The 20,281-nt window shown below is 39.2% G+C and overlaps 1 protein-coding gene across 4 annotated transcripts in view; it reads left to right on the forward strand.

Annotated features, from left to right (window-relative positions):
* The first annotated feature begins 125 nt into the window (after window positions 1-125).
* Window positions 126-20,281, forward strand: part of mtcl1 (microtubule crosslinking factor 1) — an 87,160-nt gene continuing 67,004 nt past the window's right edge. For 2 of the 4 annotated variants that reach the window (XM_030159760.1, XM_030159761.1), the window contains exons 1-3: window positions 126-1,465; window positions 5,793-6,017; window positions 7,589-7,747. In XM_030159760.1, coding sequence (XP_030015620.1) covers window positions 614-1,465; window positions 5,793-6,017; window positions 7,589-7,747 — 1,236 coding nt within the window. In that variant the 5' untranslated portion in view covers window positions 126-613. The remainder of the gene's footprint in view (window positions 1,466-5,792; window positions 6,018-7,588; window positions 7,748-20,281) is intronic. The other 2 variants (XM_030159759.1, XM_030159762.1) reach the window with 1 other exon arrangement.

Genomic DNA, 20,281 nt, shown 5'->3' on the forward strand with positions numbered 1-20,281 from the left:
TAGTATCTGTATATGGATGTGTATGTCATTAGGGCATGCGCACCAAAGCGTGTCAGACCCGATCCCGCCTGGTCCCAGAGAAAACAAGGGGTGTGCTTGGGTGCTTGTGAGGCAGAAGCGCATGCGCCCCGCAGAAAATCACGGGCGTCGAGCCTCACACCGCAGCGATTGCAGATCTTACATGTCAGATAGGAAGGAGTGGGAGAAGGGGGTCTCGTACGATAAGCAGCTGGTCCAGAAGCACACAGATCCCGGTGTGATAGAGGGATGGAGAGGCGCTCTGCGGAGGAGGAACACGGCTAATGTGACTCCTTCAAACTTGAGCCTTCCAGTCTGCAGATGCAACCTGTCCGTCAGCCCGTCCGTCCCGGTAATCCCTTTTTTATTGCAGCGTTTCGTCCAAGGGGGGCTACGGACAGAGGGGACTACAATGACAACCTGGTGAATGCACACAGGATGGAGTAAAACATCCAGCACCGCGCAGGATGCGCATCCCCAGACCCACAAAGCAGAAGGTAGACTGTTTTTCTGGTGTCGCATGTCAGAGGTTTTCCGCTGTGCCGTGGATTGATCGTTTCCTTCATCGCCCTCCTGCTGCCGGTGTCGGTGTATAATGGAGAGCTCCAATGGCTCTGGCAGCGACACCAAACCGCAGAACCACCAGTTGGAGAAGAAGAGGCTGAACCGAGCGCCTTCACCGGCCAGACCCTTCCTCAAGGATGTGCACTCCCGCTCCTCCAAACCTGCCATAGTGCCCAAATCCCCCAAACTTACCAAGCAGCAGCAGACCCCCGCAGTGCCCCTAGCCCATCCGAACCGCAGCTCCAGACGCAACACAGCCGGGGCCAAAGAGAAGCCAGCCTCCGCAAAAACTATCCCCAAGTCTGCTGTCGCCAAAAAGAGCCCAAAGGTGCCCCAGCATGCGGCGGCCGAGCCCAAAGCCACCGGCACCAAACCGGACTGCACCAGCACCAGCAGTCCGGTCTTCGCCAAAGGCAAGAAGGCAAAAGTAGCCTCTGGACCCCCGGGCCCTCTCAGCCATGGATCCCCGATCCGGGTACCGACCGGTGCGCCTCTGGGCCGGGTCAGCCAGACCGACAGCAGCTCGGACCTGTCTGACTGTCCGTCCGAGCCGCTGTCGGACGAGCAGAGACTGGCAGCTGCCGCCAGTAGCGACGCCGAGTCCGGAACCGGCTCCAGTGACCGGGATCAGCTGGGAGCCGATAATCCTCCGCGGGCAGAAGCGACCGGAGCCGCCGCCGCTCCGCCGCGCACAACCGAGGCTTCCTCCGCCAAGGGAAGCATGTCTCAGGCTCAGTCCGCTCCGGGGGCGCACGGAGAGAAACACCGGCAGGAGAGACCCTCAACAAGCGCACAAGTCAAACTGCCAGGATCCAAGGATGCACCGGAGGAGGACCTGCTGCGGGAGATAGAGGATCTGCGATCTGAAAACGACTACCTCAAGGTATGAGAGGAATCCCACCGCACACTATTCTTTATTAAGTTTGTAAAACTAATCATATTTTGCAGTGAAGGACCAGAGATATGGGATCTAAGTGTCCTGTTCCAGTTGAATCTTCACTTTTATTCATAAACCTAAATCCTCTTGAGCACCGTCCCTTCGTGATCCCAGTGTAAACGCGTTTATCAGCTGTTCATGAAGTGACTCTGTCCGTCAACTCTCCATCCATCATGTCGTCTTTATAACCTTCGCAGGCTTCCCCGCGGATTTGACCTTTATTGATGGGGGTTTTATGGATGCTAGACTGACCCTTCGGTGGGTCTCTTACGCTTTCATTAAAAAATCTCGGCTGTCAAATCATCTCAGTCTGTGACAGAAAAAGCCAACATATTGTCCCCCCCTGTGTTGCATCTGGGACACTGAGTTACATCCTCTCCTCCATAATGATATGGACAGACTGTACTCAGATACAGAGGAGGGTGCAATGACACTCCTGTGACATTTCATTTGATGTTTTTTTTTTTTTTTTATTCTTTTTTACTTATTTTAGCTTGAGTAAAGTACAGAAGTTACCATACAAACACATTTGCATCAGTCAGAACAAATGTGGGATGTTTATAATGACAGAAGATAAATTTTTGTAGCATTTCAGTTGTCTTCATCAGTGTTTGTTTGCAACATGTCATAGTTGCAATATATGTATTGCATAAAGGGACCCCTCCCCCCTCTTTAAGCAGGCTATCCCCGTAAGTTGGGGAGGGGAGGCAAACAGATAATGCGGCAAACACCCTTGCAGTTTTTTTCCCCAGATGGGAGACAGGTTTATTTGCATTTTTTTTCCCTCTGACTATTATTTCAAACTTGATCACGCATGTCTGTGTCTTTGGTTCGGCACAAACACAAGAGAGTTAATCAGCTTTACTGGCTCTCGCTGTAATGGCTTTATCCCACAGGACTTGATAACAGTCAGATGTCCCATGTGTGCGGGGTTCAAACACCCGCCTGCTTGGTTGTCAGTCTGCCAGCTGGGTCTCTGAGGTGAACTCTTCATCCACCCATCCACCTACTGGGAGTCCCCTATGTAGTGCTTTACCCTGCTGCTCATGAAAAAAACATGCTGATCACATTTATTTTCTTTTTCTGTTATTTCATTGTATATGATCAGTTTTATTACAGAGTTTAGACTTTTTAGTTTCTATTGATTGCATCCAGTGGAACATGGGGGAATTTTCATATTCAAACTAGTTAGAGAAGACATAACATGACAAAAGCAAAGTAAAAGATGTAACAAGATGAAAATTATACAAAATAGGCAAAAAGACAAAAGTGAAGTCAAGAACACAGCAAGGCAAATGTAGCAAAAAAACCTCAAAAATGACTGAAAAGATGCCCGTAAAAGACACATTGAGATGAAAACTAAGTAAAAGACGCAATGCACTTTAAAGACACAATCAAAAATGACAAAAAAAAAAAAAAAAACTGCAACAAGAAAAAACATGCCAAAAGATGTAAGAAAATGTAGCAAGATGAAAACCTATGAAAAGCTGTACAAAGGCATGAAAAACACACTGAGATGAAAACTAAGTAAAATAAATGTAACATGATGAAAATAACATAAAAGAGGCAACAAGATGAAAACGAAGGAAAAATTTCCAATAAAGATAAAAAACCCAAAAATGATGAAAAAAATTACTAAAAATGTATTTTTTTCCCCTTTCTGCATCTATATAAAATTAAGTAAAAAATGTAACAACATTTGAAAGATGTAAAAAATTACAAAAAAGTCATAGACATAAAAACAAGATGCAAAAAATTAAGAAAAAGAGGCAACAAGACAAAAAATATGTAAAAGACATATCGTACCGGAAACAAACCTACAGCTTTTTGCTCATTTTGTTTAATTTAGTTTTTAAAGAAAACAAGTGCATTCTGAGTTCATTTTCATTAAGATGAAAGCAACGTAAAGCAAAATCTCTAGGATCAGAACATGACAAATAAGTAAAATTAAGTAAAACATCAAAATAGTGGAAGCATTTAACAAATGTTTAATCAGAGAATATGAACAAAAGAACAATGTATATCACAATAAACATATCTGTCATGAAATTTATGCAGTAAATATCTTTTTTTTTACTGCTAAGTAAACAATTACTCTTACCTATCAATTTTATTGTAACTCAATGTTTGGTGAAAATAACTATTAAAAGTTTAATCTTTCTTGGGGTTCAGGTGCCACGATGGCTTTGTCATTGTTTTTATCAGATCAAACATTATGCATTATGCATAGTTTTGGACCTACATATATTATTGGGATATTTAGAAATTAGCTCTGAGGAAGGTCAAACAGATGAACTCACTGTCTGCACATAATTCCAGTTCTCCAAATGACGGATGATCTCACCATTTCAGGCTCTTCAGGCTAATACAGTCCTTTTCATCTGTGCAGAATAGTAGAAAAATCTCATCAGACTTTCTATTTCTTTAACTCAAGTTGGGAAAACCCTGCAAGTTGATTTTTTTCCTTTAGCCCAAATAATCAGTTCAGTCAAGAGTAACTGGGGTCCTGATTCTGAAAAGTCCAGATGTTCATGCAGCAGAGATTAAGGAGCTAAAATATTCATGTGGTAATTAGCATAGACCCCTGTACTGAAACCCATTAGAGACTAAAGGGTTGACTGTGTAGACACGATCCAACACAGCGCTCATATTCTCTAAATATATCTCTTCCCAGGATGCCGTTGTGCCTGCACGTCTGCTTTTAACCTGGCCATCGATTGGTCCAACCCTGTGAGAGGTCATTAGCTCCTTCCTCCAGGGTCCTCCTCACATAACAATGGGCTCCATGCTTTTTCCAAATGAGCATAGATTTCAGTTTTCATTAATTAACACACACCCGTTCATCCATTGCATCCAATAGTCTTTTCATCAGGCACTGGTCGAGGCCCTGCCATGTCCATCCCAGGGGAAATCCACTAAACAAAATGATTTCTTAAGATAAACTTCCACTGAGTTTTACCAAACAAACAATAGATAAATCAACCTCTTATGTGTGTTTTTTTTTAAAGATAGGTTTTGCAGTGCAATGGAATATGAATGCAATCCAAGAGATAAGATGCTTAGAGCCAACTAGTGATGTTACATCATCAGGACTAAAAGGATGTGCATTACTGGGCCTAATGTAGCCATATGAAGGCATTAGCATGATCTACAAAGGTATATCATATCTACTACTTCACTTACCCTTTATATTTATTACTGAATATACTGTAAATAACCTATTTTATATCACTGATCAAGCAAACTGTAAAGTAGGGATGCACGATAAATCAATGATGATCATTTTGTGATATAACTTAATAACATGATTTCATAACAACAGCTTATTCAGTTTGTACTTTCAGCTAAACACATACAAAATATTTCAATGTTTTGTTGTTTTCTGTAATTTTATTTTGATCTGGAACAAACGCTGCAGATTTATGAAATGTTCCGCTGTTTCATAAGTGTTTCTCATTCACTGACCACAAAGAATAACCACAATTATCTATTTGTCTTCAGTGTTTACTCAGTAGGAAAAGCTTTTTAAATGGAAAGAAACAATGATCTGACACTTATTGAGAAAATTATTGATCCGGACTGATTTGAAAACACATAATGGAGAACATTTTGGATGACATAATCCATCATTATTTAAATCTTAGTACGATATAGACAGAAAAAATGTGGTTTAATGGTTTAATTGTTTTTTGATTTTCTGAATCTTTTGTCAGTGACTCTGCGAGGTCAGCATTTCCTTGTCTTTTTTCAAGAACAATTTTACAAACTAAAGGATGTATTCCTACAAAATCCTAACATATCTAATGTGTTGGTGCTTCCATGACCTTTCCTCCAAAGCCAAATGTTATACTTGTACATAAGAGTAACTGAAATTTAGTGAAATAATGCCCATGACATTTAATGCTCACTGAGACTCTCTCTGGACTCTAATGCTGCTTCTAAACTGATAAGTAGCAGCTCTTTTCTTATTCCCTAAAACTAAAACTCTGTTAATGGCAGTTGACCTTTAGACACAGAAGAACCTACTTAGAGGAAGATAACATCAGTATGAATCACACTCTGCACTCTTATGTTTTAAGGTTTTTTTTTCCATCTATTCAAACCAATTATGAGTTTTCAAAAAGACAGAAAATATTAATGTGACTATTATTGGTGTAAAAATGTATTGGCTAGTACATAACAGTGCTTGTTCATGTTGGACATGAGTTGTGTTGTGGTGATGAAGTAATATAACATCTAAATAAAATGTCCCTCGCTCCTGTGTGTCTGTCAGGATGAAGTGGATGAACTACGAGCTGAGATGGAGGAGGTCCGAGACAGCTACCTGGAGGAGGAGGTTTACCAGCTGCAGGAGCTGCGCAGGGAACTGGACCGCTCCAACAAGAACTGCCGCATCCTGCAATACCGCCTGCGAAAGGCCGAGCAGAAGAGCCTACGAGTGGCTCAGACTGGCCATGTGGACGGAGAGCTGCTCCGAAGTCTGGAGCAGGACCTGAAGGTTTGAGACACTCTGTCAACTTTAATTATATATTTTATATATACACAGGATAGGATGTATGAGGGAAAATCTGAAACTGGCATTTGTATCCCCTGAATAATTCATCAAAATATTATTGAAATCACAATCTGGGTCTAACAAGGGCACTATCCAAATCACAGCAACCGCCGTTTTAGATAGAGGTACAATGTGTCTCAGTATAATACTATTACAATATCTATACAGTATACTATCAAAGCATAAACATTATAAATAAAGTATTGTGACTACACCGATGCCATGTCCTAAAATCTATATTTTCCAGATGAGAGAGAACATAACATTTTGGAAAAGGCCTCAGCTAAAATCACATAATTTTCATGTTGTTTTAATGAAAATACAAAAACTAGTCATCACTGTAACATTATGTTTTGTTTGGTTTGGTTTTGTTTTAACATATTGAGCCTTAATCTTCATCTTAAAAACATTTGACATAAAACACACTTTTTTCTACAACTACATCTTGATGTAATTATATTATCTTCAACTAAAATAATGAAATTGTATGTCATTTATGCATTTGTACCATTTCAAGCCAAATTTCTTGAGGCTTTAATAGAGTCAGGCTAATAATTAATAAAGCATTTCACAACCAAGGCTAATATTGATACAGGAAAGTAAAAAATACAGATTGATCAGCTGATATAGATGATGAATATGAACACAGCAGTTTTTCCAACCCTAGATCTCTCAAACGTAGTTATCAAACACTTGAGTGAAATAAACTGGTAAATGTCCCATCAAGAATATAAAATACAAATATACCTGTAAGTCAGAAAATAGCCTCCTCTGTCTTCATTACATGTTCTGTAGTAACTCTCTGATAAACATAGGTCGATCTCTGCTGTTTAAACGCTGGACAAACACATAGCATATGTAGTAGCCTGAGTGAGCACCGCATGAAAATAGTTTATATATCAGTTCACATCATTGTGTTGTGTAGAGGACGTCTGTTTTACATGCGGCGAGTTTCAAGATATTCAGAGATTCAGAGCTTCTGGTTTGGTCCCTGAAAGCAGCCTGCTCTGAGGCTCTATTGGTTAGTGCTTTCTATGTAGAAAAAAAAAAAATGTAAAAAAGTAAAAGTAAAAAACAGTTCCACTCAAAATACCTTTATTTTAGGCATCGCTTATTATTTATTTAGCTATTTTTCATATGTTTCATTACAAATTGCTAAATCAGTCTGGAACTTCCAAATTTCCATTTATACATACTAAAGGTTGGTTTTCACAAATCAGAATTCTTAATTTTCCAGCTTCAGGGCCCAACATTTTCATCACAGTGTTCCAGAACAGATAAGTCTTTATTCTGCTGATAGCTAAGAATGTTCTGCACATTTTGTTTTGCAACACATGGGGTATCAGATTATATGAAGTGCCTAAAAAGGCTATTATAAGCAGGTATGGCAAAAATGGACATTTATATTAGAGACTCCAAAGGGTCAAAGGAACATTAAATAAAATATATGTGGAGTCTTGTGGATTCTCTACTTGTGCTTTATGTGTTGAATGTATCTGTTCCTGTTATCTCAGGTGGCCAAAGACGTGTCAGTACGTTTGCACAATGAGCTGGAGAGTGTGGAGGACAAACGCAGTCGAGCTGAGGATGAGAACGAGCTGTTGAGACAAAAGATCATCGAGGTGGAGATCTCCAAACAGGCGCTGCACAATGAGCTGGAGAGGACCAAAGAGGTAAGAGGACGCTGTTGCTGGTTGTCGTCACATGGTCTCAGGTCACAGCCAGCCCCTCATGCACACAGGGCTGTGTTTTTATCTCTGTAAACACCGTGTGGTCTTTGACTGACTCACATTAGAAAACAAAGGGAAATCTAAGGTAATGTGAAGCCATTTGAAATCAATGGCTATCAGCAGCCTGATCAGTGGGGTCACTGCAGTGGCTTCATTTCATCAATCACTAACAGAGCTGCGCCATTTCCAAACAATTGCTTTGTGCAATGATGCAAAGATGATCAGAGCTGCCTCGACATACACATAATGTTAAAGCCTTAGTGAAGATGGTCAAGATGGTTTGTATCTGCAGCTACTGAAAGAGAGTCTGTGAAAAGTGTTACCTTCATTTATACCATTGTTTTTGACCCTACTGATATTCAGGTTTCTACGCTCATCCTGCTTAAAGCACAGGCGTGTCCAATCCATGTTAGTGCCTGTAAATGTCTGTCTAGAAAGAAGTTCAACAGCTTTTTGCTGGCAAAGCTTGTTCATCATACTCTGACAAATTAAAACAGGTTGTTATTGATGTTTGATGGGAGGGTCGGTCAACTCTGAATCCTGGCTTAGATCTGTCTGGTTTTGGCTCCTGTCTTTGCAGGTCTATAATTCTACCAATAGATACTAGTTAATGCATTAACCCATACAGACCCAAACAGCCACTGGTGACCAAAAGCATCTATTGGTCTAAAATGTTTAATAACTTCTGAACCACTAAACCTGTCAACATGTTGAAATAATTCAGGTAAAATGCAGTTTTTTCATGGTCATCAAATATGACCCATTTGGACGTTTAGAGGCTTCATAGTGAACATGAAAACACCATCATCTTCTCCAACATTGATTCACTAGTAAAACTCATGGAGTTTGATAAACGAGAGTGGATGGAGACACTTGGTTTATGTCTAGTTATTGATATCTTTACTGAAAGTCTTTTTTCTTCAGTTTTCTCTGTTTCTGATATAATAAGTTTCAGCTTTAATCGGAGCTTTTATGGACATCTACACAATCAGCAAATTAAATACAGGAAAATACGTGATTTTCATTGAAAAAATGCAAAATACAGAGGATAATATTATAATAAATGGTGATAAATCACTTAAGAAAAGTGAAATATAGATTTAAAAAAAAATATAAAGAAATATTTTGGAGCTGCCACAAAAGTAGCACTGGGTCTTTATGGGTTAATATTATAGAGATACAATCAGTTTAGGATTATGTTGTAATTAGAAGAGACCTCTGCACTGAAACCATTAAAGAACTGATTAAGTGCTGACTCACTTCCTATCCACACTATCTGTTCCCAGGATGCTGTTCTGCCTGTGCAGCTGCATTCATTCTGACTGATGTGCGGATTAAAATTGTTTGTATTTTGAGTCACGAACTGTTTTGCTAGCATATTTGTTCACCTTTTGATGCCTCTACACAAGGAAGTATGAGGAAAATCTTTGCACATTGCCAAATACTAAAAAGGATATATGACTTATGGTAAACAAACTCTACTCATGGTCGGCAGCAAAACCTCACCAATAAATGCTGCAGGAGGGAGAAATTAAATTAAGATGTTTAATGCCTGAAAAGTGAAACTAAAATATCACTGTTTCGGGACCTGCCATGTTGCTGCTGTAACATTGCATCGAGTCACATTTTAACAGTGATCGGTAATTACACATCTCAGACACATACTCTACCTGCCTACACACACATCTCTAAAACACCTTTTTAAATCTCATGTCATTGTCTAGATTTTCACCAGCCTGTAAACACAGTCCAGAGGAGGTGCAGGAGTCTCATTTCTTGTCAGACGGCTCCAGTTACAATTCGATGAAAGGTTATTATAGAATTTTCACTGTGATGCCAGAAAAGTAGCACGCAACGAAGCTTTAATGTGAGGCTAGCTGGGGCTTCATCTGATTGGCTGCTCATATTGTGTTAATATCATGTTCATGTTGTGATGATGACAAAGAAATATCATGCGATGAATGTACCATATTTTATTATCTGTTTCCACCGTTAAAAGTTGCTCATTGGCTTCTTAAAATGATAATTTTTTTGGCTCAAATCAAGGTTTTTTTTGTCACACCCCCACTTCTTTGACAGATTTCAGACTTTTTGTGCATTACCTTTTGTTTCACCATCCCACACATGTTGTTCAGTGCAGAGGGAGTTTGCTTTGATAGCAGTGAAGAAGTGTGTTTTAACAGGTAATAAGATGAGCGGGGGCTATTCTCAGTGCTGCTTGGGTTGAGCTACTTAGCCTAATCGATTTTGACAACAGCAGGTAACCTACCGTCTGGCAACAAAGCAAAAGTAGGCTAATCCCAGACCAGTCTGTATGGCGATGTGGCTTTCTCTCACTAACTGGATGACACTGTTTCTTTTTTACTGTCATGTGAGCAGCTGGTTTGATAACCAGCTCGTGCCGATTCCTTATACATGCCTGTCTGTTCTCCAAGTAGGTCACTAAAAAGAAAAAAATACCTACTGTGGCTCCAAAATCTATATTTTGAAGCAGTCTCTGACCTTAGCTATCAGTGCTTGCAACACTGTTGTTTTCAGAGGCAATTTATCAGCACCTGACCAAGCCACATGGACCCGGATGGAGACAGAAAATCCATGTCTGGTCTTGATGTACGAGCACAGGAAAAGCAACTTGTAGTTTTTGTTGCCACCACTTCACACCAGGAACTTTTTAGCAGAAAATGACAAGAAGAAATGAGAGAATGCTCTGTATTAGGGTTTTCTTTCTTTTCTGCATCTTCGTTGGCTGCAGACACTTATACTACCCACAAGAATAAACATCATGACACAGACTTTGCTGTACACAGAAAAATGGTAGAAGGAGTAGGAGAGAGGGTGAGATAGCAGCCGCTCCAAATGATTGCAGATTTTTTTTTTGTTGTTCCCGTGAGGTTTGTCCCAGAAAAACACAAGCACTCTTTGGATCTGCACCTCGACATCACGTGAGGTGTTTTTTTTTTTTTAATTTTCCCTCCCCCTTATCAGAGGGATTCTTTTATAATGCAGCACTTCAATGTTTTCTCATTTCTCATCTCTTTGTTTCATTTGTGGAAGAAAAAAAATTCACTCTGGTCCAAATTATGGCCAGTTCATTGTGCAGTGAATAGCAGACTAATTGCCAACATGTCAAACCCCTTTAAATAGTATTATTGAAATCGCTGAACAATAAGCTGCAGTTTTTTGATGAAGGTAAATTGTGTCACAATATGCTGTTATAAATGAAGCATTGTGGTGCTATAGAGATGCCCCAGCCTACAAATCATATTCCCCCTACATAAGGGAACAAGACTGTTTGATACAGAGCACAGCAAAAATCTCATCATTATTTTATATCTAAACCAACTCTCTCGGGTCCAGATGCATTGGAATCTCAAAAAACAGAGAAACCCACATACTGCTCTGGTTTCCAGTCAGCACCAAGAAGACTCAGTGGACATTTCGTGATCAATACATGGTGACTCTGGAGAAGAGCAGTGTATGCAGGATCTTCTGTTTCTGAGATGTATTTTTCAATGACAATGAAATTACCAACAAAATTGTGACTTGTATCGCAATTGCAGTGTCTGTCAAAATAATTGCAACATTATATCACTGAGGCCTTTTAGAGAATCAGTGAGCCTCCCCTCGTCTCAGAGTCGGGCATAAATCTCAGTGACAGTCGAACCCCCACCGCCACCGCCTCTGGACAGATGAGGTGTATGCTTTACTGATAAGAGCTGCTCAGCTGGACTAAAAGGCTCTTCCTTCGCCTTCTCTGCTTTAATTAGACCTTGTAAATTGTCACTCAGTTGTAATGTTACACCTCGAAAAGCACAAATCCTTTAAATCTAGTTTTCTATTGGTTTTCCAACGAAAACCTTCACCTGTAACATTCTTACAAAGAATACAAACAAGTGTTCATATGCTGTGTTTATACGCCAAAAATGTCTATTATTTTGACAGTTATGACGACAATATTAGCAATAACTCTATTGGTTCATTGGTCACTGTTAAGAGACAAAATATCAATATTGGAAGGATGTATCGCTTCCTCCTGGGACACATGATGAAAGGATTGATGCCAAATAAATAGATTCCCCTGACAATTCACCACAGACAGAAACTCTTGAATGACGGCATATGTTTCAGTCAGGTTGTGAGTTTTACAGTGCCACTAAATTAAGACTCTTTTGCAATTGGTCCAAGCAACCTTAAGACAACGTGTAATGTCACTGTATTTTATTTCTTACTGTATCTGTTTCAGTGAATTGTATTATCTATTAATTGGCTTGATTGTGCTTAATGGTTCGATTGTTCTTTTGAATTTACCTTCTGTTTTCATCCTCATTGTTCCCCATTGTCATCTCCTCAGTTAGTTTAATGTTTACTGCTGTATTTTCTGGTTGTAGTGACGGAGGTCTTCACATCATTATTTTGTAAGAATAAACAATGGTTGGACGAATGACTGAATGAGCTTTTAGTGAAATTGTCGGAAACTGACCCCACCGTTTTAACAGATATTATGATGTATTTGGATGCTGTAGTCTATATCAAGTATCACATAATCAATGTACTGTGGTACCATATCATGATACAGATGTTATTTTGGGTCGTAGGGTTACATAGTGTGAGTTGCACTGTTATTTCAAATTCTAGATTTTTTTTTTTAATTTCATTTTTGCTGAAAGAAATATAAAAATTACATGGCTATGATCTGAACCAAACAAGTATTTCTGAAACACCTCAGGGCTTCATTTATAATGCAACTTGATAAATCCAGATAAAGCATTTGGTTGTAATTGCAATTTTGACAATATTTCGATTAAATAGTCAGCTGTACTTTAAGGTGTGAAAACGCCTTATGCCCTGCCTCTGCTATCAGCAGCTACACAGTGTGACTCTAGACCAGAGATTGGCACCCCAGCATGGATTAATCCAGCAAGAGGACCTGTTATAAAACAACCTGGCGCGTTTTGGAGCTCTCTGACGGGAGGGGATAGAGACAAAGAGGCAGAGAGGCCAGAGAGTGGCAGAGAATGGCTGTAATTGGACGACTGAAGGCCCTGTCTGCCCGTGATACCCACCTGATATTAAACAGTTTAGGATGGCTGCTTGACAGGACGTTCTGTTGTTACAGAATTGGCCTGAGGGAGAGATTACCGCCTCTGTGTGGTCAGTACTGAGGTGGACAATGATTGGTCCAAAGATTTTCCATTCCTCTGACATTTGAAGAAAAGCTTACTGATATGTGTAATGAAATGGAACTAATGAAATGTCACCGTACATAACACAAGCATCAGGTGATTTATTAGGTACTCCCTTTTCCCAGTGATAAGTTCATCTTTCATTGTGGCAAAATGATAATCATTTGTGTTGTGTTTTCCCCCACAGTGGCTACTAGTTATGTCTTAAGGTCATATTTCCTTTGTTGACGTAGTACAATTGCACTGACTTGACATTTAATGAGGAAATACAAAAGGCAGTGTTTTAAACACACTTTAAACACACAGGTGATTGCCTGAGCTCAGGTGTGGAGGCATTTTATTACAGTGTCCTGTGATAACTACCCTGTCATAATACTAACAAGACTTAAGAGGCCAGGACTGCATAATTAAATACACAGGGTACATTTATACAGCATTAACAAACACTTTTCTTCTTCTAGTTATGTCTAATGGTGGCCATGTGTATGGGTTTCAGAGGAGAATGCAGCTTTGAATAGAAATTGAAGCCGATGTTCATATGTCTTAAATTGTAATAACAGTGACAAACTCTAACTATGGCAGGACATAATAAAAAACAACAAAAAACTCCAAGGCACTCTCTTTTAAAAATATTGAAATGCCTGTATTGTCACAGCATGATCAAGTTAGGGCTTTAACAATACACTTTGACTTATTTCGACATCAAGCCTTTGTCTGGAAGTCAGCCAATAAGTACCTGCGACAGCCGAAGCAAGTAATACGCTGTCTTTTTTAAAGGAGTCATTCATTTGGACCTTCTAATAAGTATAAATCTAATCAAATACATTTTTTTATAAAGTGGCAAATCATAACAAAATTTATCATACTTTACATTTAGAGCTGATGTAGACCAGACTCTTAATAAGCCAATTCATGGACACCCAGAAGAATATTCCAGAAGCAAACACTTGGCAATAGTGGCAAGGAAATCTTCCTTTTAACAGCCAGAAACCTGGAGCAGACTCCAAGGGTCATTTTGAAAACTAGCTGACAGACAATTGTCCAGTACTGAATTAATACTAACACATATAATGAAGCTAAGTAGCACTAACTGAGCAGGTATTGTTATAAAGCACAATTAATGTTTTTGTTCTGTGTGCACAAACCAAATTCAGTTCAGCTCCACTGCTTTGGGGCAGCAGCGGAAAGTATAGAGGTGAATAATACAAAGAAAAATATGTGCATGGTTAGCTGGGCTATATTGGCTGTCTTTTTATACTTTTGTGATTATTGAGGAAATTGACATTTAACTTTGCCAATAAATGTTAAAAAAAAAAGCAGAAGTCTTTTAGTGTTTGCAGTATTCAGAGATGCACATGTAAAGACGAGACTCTGGCGGAATCTCCAACAGGAGCTCCAACCTCCAGCCTTTTGTTGTTTTGTTTCACTACTACAAAGGTCTGAGAGGAAACTCACTGCATCCTTAATCATGTTATGACTGTCAACAAAGCCTGCATGAGAATCACAGCAGATATATCTTTCATGTCAGAGTAGTCGCCTTGTGCCTCTCTTTTACTGCTTTCTCAAAAGATCTCAGCAGAAGAAGGTTCAGGCTTTGAAGAGTCTCCTGATTCTGTTCCCGACTCTGCCTCTCACCTCTCCTTCACGTCTCTTCCCTTCTCCTCTTCTTCTCTGCTGTGGAAGAGTGTGAAGGAATCTCATTGACCTAGTTAAAAATCTTGTGTCTGATTCCACCAATGAGAAGAAGAGCAGGCGTGAGGAGAGGAGTAGCGTAGGGACTCTCCTGTAAGTCGAAATCTGCTGCAGTGACACACATCCATATAAAGCTTATCACCAGACAGCGGCTGTGCAGTTTGCACAATGTGCTGAAATTTGCATAATGGAGAGAGACGGTGTTTCCTAAAATCTTGGTTATCTCAGTCATAAATGCATTAGTGTTATGTGAGGAGGGATTTTCCCTTTTTCTCTTAAGATTACATGGTCATACCAACCTGACAATAATAGATGGTGGAATAACAACAACATGATAGCAGCAGTTTGTGGACTGTCAGATGGTGTGAGATTGAAATTGTTTAAACCTGTATAATATGATCGCAATGCATTTTAGAAGCAGTCATACTGCTACGCTATAGGCAAACTATCACAGACACAAAGCAAATGAGGAAAGCATGTATCATGAAGGCCTGGAGTGATCTGTTTTAATTCTGAAGCACTGGTCTTTGATGTTCAAATGACATTACCCCCGCATATGGATGGTTTTGGTGCATATGAACATGTTTCCTATACTGAAGAATCAAAGCCACTTTATAATCATCAACATCCTGGGCATTTGTCCCAGAAAGTGGACATTTCAAAGGCTTTAATATTTCAACTTTGTGTACTAAGATGTGTCATTGAAGTCAGGTTTGTGCAGATTTTAGTTATTATTTCAAGTCATTTTAATGGAAAGCCTCAAGAATGACAAAATGCCTAAAGCCATGGTCTGAATAATAATAGAAAATGTAAAAAATACAGTGTGAAATTACTATAAATGGATACGGTTGTTTTTAAAGGTGTTCAGATTTCTAGGTGGAGTATTAATTTATGGCCACAAATACCTGGGTGCAGCTTTGTGCACGATCAGCTCAAAACATATTTCTTTTTCCAGCACTAATCTGATGACAGTTGCATGTTTACATTTTTAGGTCCATATTTGGGGATGTTTATGGCTCAAAATATAGAAAAATACCCATCAAAGCAATGCTAATCTGGTTGCTTTGCTCTGAGGTGATAAATTTACCCTGACCTGATTGATTTGTAAATATATTTCATCTTCTGCAGATGAGAGATGAATCATATTTAAGAAAAACAAGGTCCTGTGTCTTATTTATTTTCAGAGCAGAGTGCAGGAGGTACTGTATAAGCTGATGTACAGAATGGATGCATCTTCTCAGTCTACTCGTCTTAACCTCCGAAATAGACACATTTCCAATCCAGTGTTTGTTTCCTGGAGGCTTCTTTTCTCCACTGTAACAAATGGTATTAGCAGTTATATTTAGGAAGGTTGATGGAAGCTTGGCAGGCTGTAACTCAGGCTGAGTCACTGTGTTTCTCACCTCTCCTTCAAAGACAAAGAACAGACAGATAGACAGACTATCAGAACAATAGAGCTCCCAACAGTACTTTGGGGGCTTTGAGTTAAATATGGTGCACCACAAAATGTTTTTGGCTTTGTCAAAGGTGAAGATTTGTGGTGTTTTTTACTCAGTGTTATACATTAACACATACATTATATAACATTAATGAATCGGGGGAATTGAGACACATATCTATTGTAAGCCCCACTTGCAAATGTCAAAGTGGCTTTTTCACGCAAAATAGGAAAAGAATGATCTGAATTTTCAGATATGCAGTGTAGGTTCAACCCTTTCACAGTAATAGAGAGCTGTTCTCAGAAAAATGCCACAAGCAGCCATTTGCAGGTTCAAGCCTTTTTGCACTCAACACAAGGAAGCAGATCAGTCACCTAAAATTAAAGCCACAACCACAGACAAGCGTGTTTCAGGCATGGAAATCAATCTTTTACGTACAACTAAAACAGAGAAAACACCTGACAAATTCTGTTGGAGTGACAGAAGTACTCTTAGCAAAAGGAAATGAAGAAAAAACATATTATTGTAAACGTGTGCTGTTTCAGCAGTTGTTAATTTAGGTGTCTATTTATTTTTTAACACTTAGTTCTTCTGCCACATAACTGGGAAAATGTAAAAAATGTTGGTTTGAGAATAAAAGTAAGAGAGCAAATGTAAATGTCTTGTAGAGAAATGTCAGACAACTCTACTCTAGTTGCAGCTGATACACTAACAACAATGTCAAAGGATTTTTTCACACAAAATTGTGTAATATTGGCTAATATTTGCATTGATTCATATGACCAAACTCTGTCAGCTACCTACTAACTAGTGTGTTTCTATATTATGTGAAATGGGAGTTACTATTATGAGACACAAGGGGACGTATCAACATTTAACTCCCCCTGTTCATAGATGAAACCATGGGGTGTGTATGGACTCACTGATGTTCACTGTGGTCTGGTGGACTAACAGAGCTCATTGGATGTGGCAGGGGCGTCACAGACTGTCTGAGTCACAGGGGGATGTTTCCACTTTCTGGCCAAAATAACAGCTGGGTGATCCGGGGCTGCATCCACAGCCTCAAAGCTTTGGAGAGCGTAGAGGATCACCACATTTATTCCTAAAATTCATACATGTTATTGTACAATTGAAAAATACTTATTTTTAGGCAAAAACTATTGCAGAACACATTTTCGTATGAGACAAAGACGTTCTCAAGTGGAATTTTTGGATATTTGTGATAATGTCTAAACATAACATAACAATACCCAAACACATCTGATGTACGTTTTCAGGGGGACTGACTTTGTATTTTCGCCACCGTCCATCTGCTTTTAACTTTTTCCGATTCAAGAACCCATGAGCTCCTGAAAAAGCCCGGTCAGGCTTGAAGTGTTCCTCTGAATGTTCTATCATATTTCAAGTGCTTGCTCTATTTTGGGTTACATACATCTTGGAAGCTAGAAGGGCATTTTTCTCCATAAAGAGTGTATCTGCACATCATGGAAGCCTATAGAAGAGTGCTTTTGTTTGAAGTCAAGTGTGCTCGTTATAGAAGAAGTGGAGGATGACACGCACTGCTCTGTGGGCTCATATGTTGAATGTAGACAGTCATGATTAAATGATGAGTTCAGCAGTAAAACCTGTCGATGGGGCTTGTTATACTCAAAGGAAAGCCTTTGTCAAGCATTGTCACATCATTCTCCTCACCCTCCTCCTTTTATGTCTACAGTCTCTGTTCTGAAAATGATCTACTCTTTCTTTCTTCATTTTATCAGTTTTTTAAAAAGCCATTTACGTTGCATTTCACTTAAAGGCACTCTTTACTACTTTTCTCTTTAGAGACACTTAGATCAAAGCGTGATCTCTATTTCAAGGAGTTAAAATGAGTTAAATGTTGTTCTGAAAACACACTCTTCATAAAGGAGCCTGAAATTAGTGTTCATCATTGTTTATTGGTTTACTGATGTAAGAGATCCTGACTCATCTTCAGTGAGTTTATCAGCGAATAAACAGAAGTTATGTAAAAATGTAATGTAATGAGTTTTATTTATTCTTTGTTTAAAGCTGAAAATCACTCAAGGTTAAACCAAGTACAAAAATTAAACACAAGTTAAAATATGAATATAGAGAAAAGGCTGGCTTGAACTGATGAAGTGTTGTACCCTCCTAAGCCCGGTTGCCACCAGTGTTGGGTCACAGTTCTGTCTGTGTTGCCATGGTAATGCAATATGCTTGTAGCAATTTATACATGCTATACATCCATGTCACCAGAAGAAAGTCAGCTAAAAGCTCACAAAACCAGTTGTTAGACAACTGAATACAAGCCAAACAAGCACTTAAATCAGCATTTCGTCATTGGAACTGATGAAGTCTCCTGGATGAGAGCTGAAACGTTTTCAAGAACAAAACCAGTCCAGTTGTAGTACAGTAGTGTTTTTTCTCTACCACTAAAACCCTCTGAATGAGCCAAAGAAGAGCAAAAAGGTCACATTATGAAGTGACGATTATGAATTTTGTCTGACCTTTCATAAATTGATTTTATATGAATGAAGCTTCTGCTATCGGCTTATCCGTGAAATGATTCCAACTGGAAACAAATGGTTCAGAGCTTAACAGGTTAAAATGTAGCTAAGCTTAAAAAAAAGCAGGTCACTTTCAAGTACTGCTTCAGATATCCTCCCTAGTTTGAGCCTCCATCTGGGCTGACATGTCCAGGTAACAATCCTCCAGATGACGGCAGACCCCCTGCTGCCACCTGAGCTCACAGTTAGTTATCTTTTACAACGCACTGTGGGGGCTGAGTGGTTAACTGGGCTTTGGTGATATACAGTATTATTTTAATTCCCACTTTCCTCCTTTATTGGCTCCCCTCCCACCACTTTTCTGACCACAAAGACAACATGTGTGCCAAAGCGAAGGCCCCCTCCCTCTTATTAACAGCCTATTGTGAGCCATTTGACACACACAAGGGTGACGATGAAAAACTGGACAGCAGAAAGTGGCACGGGGGTGAGGACGACCTCATTATCAGCCAGATGGACAGCCTCGTCGCAGCCCCCCTCCCACCTCGCCTCCTCCTCCCAGTCAAGCCACGGTCATAGATGAGAATAACACTCTGTTGTCTGGTTTCCCATTAGTGAGCAGAGGAAAGCCCACAGAGACAGATCTAGGCTACCTTCGAGTGGTCCCAGACAGACTCAGAGAAGTCTATGAGTTAGAAGGTTTCGTCTATCTGGGCCTTATTACAGGAGACCTACATTTACACGGTCATGGAATAAAGACCCAGACACTTGAAAAACAATTTAGCTTGTGTTAATTATGAAGCATAGATGATCTTAGAAGGGGCTCCAGTCCCTTGTTAGATAATAATGATGGGTTGAAGGATAATAAGCTGCTGATAAAGGCTTCATTAAAAGCCAGCAGCCATCTTGAGAAGCTTGTTTACAGAAAAAAATAATCAGATACAGGACAGACTAAGAAGGCCTATTGTAGTTTTTATTGTTCCATTGGAGTCCAGTATGATCCAGGCAATTGAATTATTGCATCTTTTTTGATAGTGACAATATATTTTCTGTTGCGGGTTTGACCGTTCCAATTATCACATAATTAGTGTATCATAGTTTTTTGAAATAATCCTGATCATTTCTATTCACCTGCATAAAAACAGTTGAATTAAAATAATCACATCATTTGCCATCATTTGACCAGTATCTTTTATTGACTTCATCTTGTCGCATCTCATTCTTCAATAATAAGTTAATGTAGAACAACTAGTGTGGTGGTTTAGTTTGATTTTGTACATTGGTTGAATATATCAGGAAAGGCTTTTTGTATATTTAAATCATGTCATAGCAGCCATATTATTATCATTTTTTATTTACAAAAGGCGGAGACATAATTACTTTTATATGTTTCAAAATTGGACAATAAATATCTCTTCTTATTCTGCATAAAGGCCACACATATAATTAAACTATTGTTAGACTTACACTATCGTAGTGGTATGAAGTTAATGGAATAGACTATTTTATCATTAATTCCAATTATTTGTGTGACAATTTTCTAGTTGATATATATTGTACTATATTTTATATATGTAATATCATGACAGTTCTATTTTAATTTACAGGAAGCCATAACATACTGTATCATTGTGTTTCATGCCATGAAAATGAATG

Source organism: Sphaeramia orbicularis, chromosome 17 (assembly GCF_902148855.1).
Source record: "Sphaeramia orbicularis chromosome 17, fSphaOr1.1, whole genome shotgun sequence".
Lineage (NCBI taxonomy): Eukaryota > Metazoa > Chordata > Actinopteri > Kurtiformes > Apogonidae > Sphaeramia > Sphaeramia orbicularis.